The following is a 10,946-nucleotide window of genomic DNA, read 5'->3' as shown; positions in this document are numbered from 1 at the left end:
AAGCCAAAATAAATTTCAATCAACCTTAAATAGTGTGAATTGCATTTTTAGCCTAAATGTTTATATAGTTTTATAATAATAGAGGAAAAGTTAAGATTACGTATCTTAACTAAGAAGGTATATTTACAAAAATAAATGCACTATAGAATGACCCTTTAAAGTAATAGATTCATAAATAAATAAATAAAAATAAAAAAACTCTCAAGGCAGCAATTGTGGTCAACCCTTCAGGTACTAAAAGGTAACATGGTGATCAAAATTCATATCCCTGCGGCAACTCACTACTCATTTAACCTACATACATTGCTTCATTATCTTGCCTTCCATCAAGCCTGAACAACATACATAAAAAACGCACCTTTTTAACACAAGACCAAGCACACGCACATGAGAGAGAGAGAGAGAGAGAGAGAGAGAGAGTTGAGACTACTGGGTTCAAACAATCATTCCAGAGCCAAATGAAGAGATACAAAGCATTTGATACAAACAATTGGTAAGGGTGGCAGCTGAGAGTCCAGTGTTAAATCTGCACTGGGTTACTACTAATCAAAATATCTAGGTTTCTCATTAAAAAAATAAAACACCCTTCTTAATCCTAAAAATAAAAATCAAAGAGGGCAGAGAAAAACTCATTCCCTGACCTGAATACTTCTGAATACTTCCAGTGCTTCTAACTACATTTGAGTTGTTAATTCACACTACTACACATTAGGAAACTCCTACCAGCATATCTAAAAAGGTAGATGCAGTAGAGGCCATCCAAAGCGACCACTATATGGCAAACAGCATTGAGCATCATTATGTTGTGAAGAATGTCCAGAGCTTCTTTCCTATTGAGACTTCACCAGGGTGTTCAGACTCTTGATCATCCTCTTCATCTTCCCCATCCACATTAGCATCTTCACCATGGGATTCACTCCTGTACTCATCTACATCACCGTACTCTTCTGGAGTCTCATTCACCTCTTCACTCACGATCATGTTCTCAACCAAATTGTTTGTAATATCAGCAACGCCAACCTGAGAGTCTGCAACTCTCTTGGACTGTGTCACAAAATTTATAAACATCAAGTCAGAAAAATCAGTTCAGAAAAATTTCAGGAGCCATCAGCAACTGGAGGACTGCTCGAATGAGTGTTCCCTTACATAATCAGTTACAACAAGGATGGCTCTAACAGTTGTACTTAGGCAAAATAGTAACAGCTTAGTTAAATAAAACAGCAAACACACGCACATCACAAATTAAAATCATTAAGAAATGTAATTCTTTAATCTTCATTAAATAATTCTTACATTCTCTGAAAATCAGAAACACACGCATATACAGAGGCAGAGAACGGCTTTTAAACTTTAGCTTTGAAATTTATGTTATTTTAAGTCCTAGTAGAAATCAAAATAAAACCCTAAATTTTCAATAAAATGGAATTCTACAAATAAAACTGATTTGAACTAGGAGAATAAAGGACCAAAAACAAGATCAAACACGTGCAGATACAGTATTACAACAAATCAAATGGGGTATAGAAGAAACCCAAATTCTTTATAATTCCCTTACCCGCAAAAAGTGAGAGCTTACACCATTCTCACTTGCAGCTCCAGTTGAAAGTGCAGGAGCAGCTTTGGAGTGAAGAATTTTCTTGCCTGTTGTTCTAACAACATCAGTCTCTTCCTTGTTTTCTTTGCTAAGTTCAGGCATGGCTCTGGCAGCTGTGACAGTAGCTTTACTGAAAGGCATTATGGTAAAGTCAGTAGTTAGTTGCTTGACATGCCACAGATGAATAAGGCACCTTCCTACATCAATTAATTGTAATATATTTTTCTTCCTTTTTTTGGGTTATGTCTCTAAAATTTAAAACCCTCTTCTTTATTTCCCCCCGCATAACTTCCAAAACTTTGAATACACAGCCTCCTAGAGCCTAGATGGTCTACAATGAAAAATAATCCCACAAAAAAGAGCATCCCTCCCTTCTTCCTTTTTTGGGATAGAAATAGACAACAATTTTCAAAATTAGAGAAATGTTATGTCCACAACATTTTCACAACAAATCTTAAATGGCAGATTGTTATTGGCTGCTATGGGTGAACAAAAAAATAATTTAAGTTGTGGATTCAAATTAGGACCAATAACAACTTCCACCTATGATCTGTTGTGAAAGTATTGTAAAAAAATTTTATGAACGTAGCACTCCTCTCAAAATTATAATCTAGCTGTGAGTTCAATTAACCAATGTTTGGCAGTCTAAAAATAATTTACTAATTTACACCGCCTTCAACTGAACAAAGTTTTTTTCCTTTGGGAAAATGTGTAACTATGTATAGCATGGCACATGCCCCCCCCCCCTCCCCCCTCTCTCTCTCTCTCTCTCTCTCTCTCTTTCTTAAAGCAAGTTATTACCATTACTTAAGTCATGGATATAGGAACTTACGTTTTGGGTCTCCGGAGATTATATCGTTTTTCACCAGGAGCTAGCACAGCTGTAGTAATTTTCTGCCGCCTTGTCCTGCGTTGGCCTGCCACAATACTATCAGAACGTCCTTCACTATCATCACCATCATGCTCACTACCCATGTTTTGAGATGTTTGAGCATGGTTCCGCTTCCGTCCATTTCTTGGTAGTCTTTGACCACCTAGACTAGAATCATCACGACTTTCAGCATTATCATAGGCAGAATCCTCAGCATTCCCATTTGGATAATCATTCTCATTTTCTTCTAAAGCTTCCCCAAGTATAGCCTTTGCATCTTTGACAACTGCCTTCACAGAGCGCGTCCTATAAAATTTAGGCCTCCCTCTTCTGCGAGGTTTGTGCTGATCACCATTCAAATCAGATGGCTGGGAATCTTCAGCAACTTCAGGTGCCTTACTGTTGATGTTGCTTTGATCATCAGCTGATGGATCTTGGCTGACTTCTATCTCTCTGATGCTGTTGTCAGATTGGATTCTCTGGACATCAAAAGAATCAGTTGCAACACCAAGAGATATCTCTGCCTGATTTTCAGTGCTAGATACTCTCTTGGAAGGTTCTTCCATATCAACATTCAGGCAAGACAAATGTGCCTCCAAATTTTGAACAGCAGTAGGCTCAATATTCTTGATCGGGGAAAATTTGAAAATCTTGGTGGTGCACTTGCGTAACCAAGATATAGTTGCACCAGAAACTGGAGATCTTGAGCCAACTCCAACAGGAGATATCTCACTGTTTTGCTTCTCAGAAGCAGCAACATTTCCATGACCACCTTCCTTGGCGTGAAAATCATCGAGTCTTGGCAGAGGAATAAACTCTTCATTCTCAATTTCAGATAAAGACTGCAGATCAGAAAGCTCATACTCAGAGATAATTTGAGCACAGTTCTCACAACCCTTGAGTTTTTCAACAAATGAAATGAAGCGTTGTCTCTCATTAACAAATTGGTCCCGCTGGTCTTTCAACTTCCTCCTAAGGTCATCAAGCACATCAATGTCTTTTCTCATTTCCAGTTGATGCCTTTCAAGATGCTTTCTATTTTCATCAGCTTCTTGTCTTTCTTTTTCTATTTTAGCTCTTTGAAGCTTTATTCCTTCCATTTCTCTTCTAGCTACTTCTCTTAAGTAATTACTATTGTTTAATTCTCTTTCTCTTTCTTCCTGAAATAACTTCTCCCTCTCACGCAAATCTTTTTCCTTGTTCTCTAATTGGTTCTGCAAATCAGTCTCAAGTTCTCTTTTTCGCAACTCAAAATCATGAAGCATTTGGCTTCTATCACTATCAGCTTTTTCAGCAATTGCTAACTTATCATGCTCCATTTGAGCTGTAAAAGATTCTTTGGAAAATTTAAGATCTTCTAGCTCCCTTTGTAAGTACTCCTGTGCTGCCAACTTCTCATGTTTTAGCTTTTCTTCTTCAGAGTGTTTCATTTTTTCCATTTCTTCCTTCTGATCAGTCAATTTTTTCAGATCTTTCTCAATCTCAGCTCTTTTCTCATCCAGCTCTTCCCACTCTCTCTCAAAACTCTCCTTTTGTAACTTCAGATCTTCAGCTTCCTTAAGAATAAGTTCTTTCTGAAGCCGGCAGTTTTCTATTTCCTGTTTTAATTCTGACTGCAAACGAACAAATTCCTGCCTCTCTTCTTCACTTACTTTAAGCTGATCCTTCTCTTCAGCTATCTTCAATAGCTCTTCATCATTGTGAGCCCTAATCTTCTCAACTTCATCCTTAAGACTAAGCAAATCTTCTTTATCAGAAAGCATTTGCTTCTTCTCATCCTCCAAATTCTTTTCCTCAGACCTCAAGGACTTTTCCCTTTCCTTCAGATCTTTCAATTTTAATTCATGATCCTTCTCTTTCTCCCTAAGCTTCTCCCATCTCTTTTCTAAAGTCTGCTCTCTCTTTGCTACTTTCTGCTCCATGTGATTAATTTCAGCCTCCCTCTTCTCCACTTCAACAACCTTGTTTTTCAAATCATCATCCACAGATTTTCTCTTTTGATCGATTTCCAAATCAAATTCACTCTTCTTTGCATCTAGAATAGCATTATGTTCATCAAGAAGCTTTTGAATCTCAGTCTGTGGATGTTGCACAGAACAAACCAAAATAAAAATATCAGGGGCACAATTTTGAATGATAGCAATAAAATTCCAATTTGGTATAGCAAAAGTATAATGTTTGGTAGACTATTTTCCTGATGCTGCAGGCCTATTATTTAAAAGTTTTTCCTTGTAATAAGTGCATTAAAACAAAGAAATCAGGGGCAGGGGAAAAAAAAGAAAAGAAAAGAAAAGAGAGGAAATATACCTAGAACTAGGGAAAAAAAAATACTCCCCCATCTCCCCCAACAAAAAAATGTATCACCTCAGAGAATTTCCTTTAAACAAAACAAGAGTAAAAGCGCCTCCTTGATATAGCATACTTTCTCCAATTACCGGACCAGTTTCACCCCAAATCTACAGATTATACTGGTGCAAACACAAACTAGATAGAGCATGCAAATAACAAGACACACGCTAATTAAATGCCAAATGCAGATTGTGTGCATTGACTTTGAACAGTCAAATGACCAACATAATAAATACACTAAACTTGAGAACTCTTTCTCAAAAAAATCTTCCATTAAAAGAACAAGGTAGAAGAACTCACCCTTTCTCTAGCATTGAGCTTTTCTTCTAATGCAAGTAACTCTTTCTCTTTTGTCTCTAAGTTTAATCTCACAACATCAAATTCCTGCCCAAAGTAAACTGATATATTAATACATAAATCAATTAAAATTTTAACAATGGCTCAGCATGGTGAAATACTTGCCTTCTCTTTTAAAGTAAGATTTGAAAGCCTACTGCTAATATCTTCTTCTTTCTTTTGCAAACTGATGTTAGTTGCTTCAATCTTCTTTTGTGCCTCTTCAAGGTCCTTTTCTTTCTGCTTGAAAATCCTATCATTCTCATTTGCCCTCTCCTCCCTTTGGTTAAGGATTTTTTGACCTTTAGCTAACCTATCCTCTCCCTCTTGCAACTTCCTTTCCCATTCTCGCAAGTCCTCTCTTTGCTTAGAAAAGGTAGAGTCATAACCTTCTCGCCTGCCAAGAAGAGGAAATGACTTAATTAAGTTAGAACAAACTGAAAGCCCACTCAAGAGCCAATAGATCCAAGAACAAGCAAAGGTCAAAAGCATAAAGCATACTCGGAGATGAAGGATAAGCGGTCCCTTCGAAGTACAGCTTCTTGAGCCTCCAAATCCTGTGATTTTCTCTCAATTTCTGAACTTTTTCTGCTCACCTCAGCAAGCTTAGCATCAGCAGCACGCAACGTTGCCTCTACCTCAAAAGATTTCTCTTCAATGCTAGCGACTAAAGCATTTGCTTCAGCCAACTTAGAATCAGCAGTGAACTTGATTTCAGCATTTTCTGCACGCATCTCACGCAAAGCCTTCTCCAGCTGGGAAAAAAATCTCCAAACATTAGGGAAACATCACTTTGTATTTTGTTTTCTAGCTAAAAAAATTTAATTGCATCATGACCAACAACCTCTGAGCTTAGAACTTAGCATTTTAGATAACAAGCTAGGTTCAGGATACATATTGCTTTGTCAACAAGAAATTATATTTAAAGAATTAGAAAGGTATTTTTAGCATAAAACTATCTGCTATGTGATGATATGGCTGGATAAAAAATAAACTATTCATGTTTATACCATAAAAACTATTTGAGAATAAAACGTAACAGATAATTCTTATTGTTTCACAAAACAGGAGCAAGACAAACCAAATGAGATGCTTCTTGTTTTTAATTTTTTTTTTTAGTTATGAACAGATTTAACAGAGAGAGAGATAAAAGCAGAAAATCCTTATAAAGACCTGAAGAAAATATTTGGGGATTGGATTTTTACTTATGATAAGGGGAGGTGAGTAGTAATCCATATTGGTAGGTAGCAATATGGCATCTCTTGAAGAAAGAAAAAATTCCAGTCATTTAGTGATGATATTGATAGGTAGCAATGATAAGAAATTTATCTATTTGAGGGAAAAAAGAACATACATCAAGCACACACTCCTTCTCCACTCCTAAGGCCTTTCTCAAATTTTCTTCTCGATTCTCAACTTCAGATATTGCAATTAAATGGGAAGATTGCTCTTGTTTAAGGGCATCTTTTGCTTCGGCCAAGGCTTGCCTAAGTTCTTCATACTTAGAAGTCCAATCCTTTTTCTCAATCAAGAGAAGCCCCATATTATACTGGTATTCAAAAAGCTGTCCAAAACATCAAAAAAAAAAAAATCATGTAAGAGTAACGCATTAGATTTATTATAACAAATGAAACATTAAAGACAATATAACAGATAATTTGCAAAATAAAACAATGAAATAACTACAGTGACATAATCATTAATAGGCAAGTGATTAGGAAGGTCATAATGGTATTTGGTAATGAATATGGATTGCTAACAATCAACTCAACTATGCTTTAATCCCAACAAAACTACAGTGGCTCTGTGAATCATCACAAACTTTGTGGTAGCCCAAATGTATTCACAAGAATTACTGACAATGTAGTGAATATTTGATATCATACCCTAAAACATCAAAGCTTTATGTAAGAACAAGAGGAGAAGGAGGAGTGAGAGGGTGAGAGAGCAACTGGAAAAAAATTGTTCGGTTCAAAACATCTCTTGACCACCTACCAGCCTAAATATGTTTATTAATAGGGTGTCCAGACAGTTTAGAGGGTAGATGCAAAAGCTCCAGATGTAGAATTAAAACATCAACTTCACATAATCTTCAACTTTTTGGTCAAGCGCACGTTTGGTATGGTGTAATTTTTGGAGCAAAGAATCATGTACTATTTAAAATGGGGTAATTAAAAGAAGTTGTACTTTACAGAGCTGTATTATAAAGAAGCGCAGTTTTTAACCACCCTCCCAAATGGGAACTAACTGTGAACCCAAAAAATAAAAATAAAAATAAAAAAAGCTTGGCCACAAAAAAATAAAAGCGTTCTGATGTGGCTATTGTTCAAATTCCTAATGTGAGTACCTAATCCACCACCATATGTGGCAAATCATATATCCTACATGATATCCAGGTATTAATATGATGGCAGTGACATAGATACTGTACACAGGTGTGCTTAGCCAATGCAGTAGATCATATAGGACACATTCATTAAAAAGTAGATCATATCGGACACGCTTACTTTACTATGCAAGAAGTTATTTCTTCAACTACGCCAGAGTTATGATCAACACACACACACACACGCACGCACGCATGCACATAGCTGTATTCTTTTTCTTTCATAGTTTTTTTTAAAAAAGCTCATTAATTCCAAATTTCATGTAAAATTTATTTTCAGTTTCAAAGCTTCCATTTTTGAACAGTGTATGCGCAGCATTTACCAGTTCTGGATCATCTTAAACCCAACCAGTATTGGCAAACCCAGCAACACCATAACTACAGTAGCATTAACGACTTTAAGAAAACAGTGGATTATAAGTCCAAAACTTCAGTCATCCAGATTGTGAGCTCATAATTTTTTTTTTTTTAACCATCGAAAATAACTCATAATTTTTTTTGCTTCAAAGACCATATAAAAGATGTGGTAAGTACACACTTTAGGACCCATGATACAGAGAATACAAAAGAATTGGTTGCACAGCACAAACAGGGCTAATAAATGGTAATGCCTCTATCACATAATACAACAGGGACAGGCTCATCATTAAACCCATAAATATTGCTTAATCAAGACCTTGAAGCAAAAATGCAATTTTTAATTTCAATTTTTTTTTTTTTTTAATTTCCAACCAGTTACATTTAACACCAAGTTCAAAGTGCGAGACTCTTCTGTTTACTCTCGACAGTAAGTTTCACACAAGTTAACCATGTAAAGGGCTAAAGGCAAAGAACAAATACCCATTTCCTACTTTTTTCTATTCTCTCACTGTGTAACTGTCACTCCTATTTGGCCCCAAGACTTCACTTTTCCCTACCTTTCCATCCCACATTCTTACTGTACAGCCTTTGCGCACACACACACAAAAAAAACCATAAACACAGAAACAAGAAAACATACTTGGGACCTAAAAGGGTAAAAATTTTCATAAATTGGGCGATCTCGGTCACAAACAACTACCACACACACTGATAAATCACAGTATAACCGTTAAAAACAGTTTTGACTCAACAAAACCTTGATAAAGAAACTATCTTTTTGTACCAAAAAATAACTTTAAAAGACTCAAATCATAATAGCAACAATCCAAATTCCATAAACACCCAGTTAAGCCAAAAAAAAAAAATTTTGAAAACCCAATTAAGCAAAAGTTAAAGGCAACAAAAACCCACCAAAAATAGCACAATCACGAGCACAAAAACACCCAGAAAAATATATATATATATATATATAAAAAATTGAACCTCCACAAACCTCAATTTCAAGCTTGGAAACCTTCTCGGCCAATAATTCAGGGTCTCCAGCAGCGTCAACCAAGATATTTCCCCCATTATCCAAATTCGGCGTCGTTTCGACAAAAGCAACAGTCTTTCCTTTCCCAGCGTCAACAGAATTCGGATTCTGACCCGACCCGAGAACAGACTTCCGGGGCGTGAGAGAAGACCAACCCGACCACACCTTCTTCTGTGGCGTAAACATCACGGTAGCAAACTCTTTTCCACAATTAACCCCCTCCTCACCAATTCCTCCAATTACAGATCTTCATATCAAACTTCAACAACAAACAAAAAAAAACGAAACCCTAATTCTAACAGAAACGAACTAGATCACACTTTCTTTTTCTCTTTTGAATTGCAAGTCTTGAAAACGACGTCGTGGTGAAACCAACACTCAATTTCTTTCTTTCTTTTTTTTTTTCTCTCTCTCTCTCTCTCTATCTATAACTGACTCTGTCTCTCTCTTACTTTCTTAATTGTTGTGGTGTGGTGGAGAGTGTAATAACAGTAACCCTAGGGTACGGGCGGACGTGAACGGAAATCCCAAATTCCGGCGAATTGTGGATTTCAAATCCGATAACGTCTCTCAAAACCCAAACACTTTCTTTCTTTCTTTTTTTTCTCTCTCTCTTTTTTGAGCCAGCCTTTTGTGATGATCACTATAACGTTCTTTTATTTTTATTTTTTTATTAATTATTAGTGGGCCCAACAAGAATTTCTTATGTTTAAATTACTATACTAGCCTTTGGATGTTTATATTGGGAGCGGTTTCGGAGAGGTTTTTTGGGGATTTTGGGTGTGGCTTTTTTTGGTTTGGAACGTGGGGGTTTTGGTTGGATGACGAAAATGGGCTTGGTTGGTAAAGGCGGTTGTGGGGAGAGGGAGAGTAAAATTGGGGGGTGACTAGGGGCAGAAGAGTAAATGAGGTGGAGTTAATGGGTGTTCCCGAGAATATACCTATGTGGAAACTGGAAATGCCACGGTGTTAAGGAGCTGTTTAAAGTTGGGAAGGAGACGATTTTTTATTTAATTAATTATTATTGATGTGAGGATGGAGGCTTGAAGATAAGCATCTTTTGTCCCATGTGGCTTCTTGTTCTTGGCCGTCATTATATAGACAGACTAAACTCTCTGGAGCTTGAAGTTGAAGTGTAGGCAACTTGGGTACCAAGGGAGCCGATTTGATCATGGGTTAAATTCTTGGACCTCATATGGGTTAAACTGTGGGACATGAGATTGTGGAGTGGAGGGGCCACCATGTTTTTATTCCTGATGTACTTTCAGGAGAATGGAATGATTTTTGTGAGAAAAAATAGATGGGGGGTATTTCTATTTTTAGATGATGAATTTTGGTTCATTTTTATTTATTTCGTGATTCATTATCTGCTTCAACTTGAGTCATGCTTGTCAACAATTTCAAAACTTGACGGGGGGGTTGGAGTTCTTAACACAAAAAAAAAAAAAATGATGAGTATATTATCTTCATGTTTTGATTGCATCTTTTTTTTCACTTTAATTGTTTGAACATTCCCACAATCTCATTAACTCGTTTAGAAGTTTCTATCTATATTAGTGTAAATTTTTTTATTTTTTACACAACTATTTTTTAAAAATATCAGCATCATATTATCCATTTTACATGCCATTTTGTTAAAATATTGTTCTTCAAGAAATATTTCATTCAAATTTTATTTCTTCATCAATTTCTTACTACTCTCAAATCGTCTCTCTTTATCTTTAAATGAATAAAAAAGTACTAAATTTAAAAATAAAAATAAAAAAAGTATTAAAGAATAGATTTGCATATAAATAATAACCGTGTATGTTAATAAGATTACTACAGCATCAATCTAAATTTACACAATCTTAGATTGATTGATGTGGTTAATTTTTGGAGATGGATTTGCAAAATTTATCCCTTTTGCTATTATACATTAACTAATATAAGTGTTCTAACCCAAAAATAGAAGGTTAAATCAAACTTTATAATCTCAAATGTAAAAAATTAAATTTTAAAGTTTCAGATAATTAAA

The 10,946-nt window shown here is 35.8% G+C and overlaps 1 protein-coding gene across 1 annotated transcript; it reads right to left on the bottom strand.

The window, feature by feature from the left end:
• Positions 1-427: 427 nt before the first annotated feature.
• On the bottom strand, positions 428-9,559 carry LOC142614707 (nuclear matrix constituent protein 1). The gene is made up of 8 exons (XM_075787267.1): positions 8,891-9,559; positions 6,505-6,714; positions 5,652-5,905; positions 5,277-5,547; positions 5,115-5,198; positions 2,427-4,543; positions 1,556-1,724; positions 428-1,044 (listed from the first exon to the last, which is right to left on the bottom strand). The coding sequence occupies exons 1-8, from the start codon at positions 9,113-9,115 to the stop codon at positions 799-801; spliced, it is 3,576 nt and encodes a 1,191-aa protein (XP_075643382.1). The 5' UTR covers positions 9,116-9,559; the 3' UTR covers positions 428-798.
• Between the last annotated feature and the right edge of the window lie 1,387 nt (positions 9,560-10,946).

This window comes from Castanea sativa, chromosome 1 (genome assembly GCF_040712315.1).
Source record: "Castanea sativa cultivar Marrone di Chiusa Pesio chromosome 1, ASM4071231v1".
In the NCBI taxonomy this organism is placed as follows: domain Eukaryota; kingdom Viridiplantae; phylum Streptophyta; class Magnoliopsida; order Fagales; family Fagaceae; genus Castanea; species Castanea sativa.
Note: the sequence above shows the minus strand (reverse complement) of the source record. Positions and strands in the feature narration are given on the sequence as shown.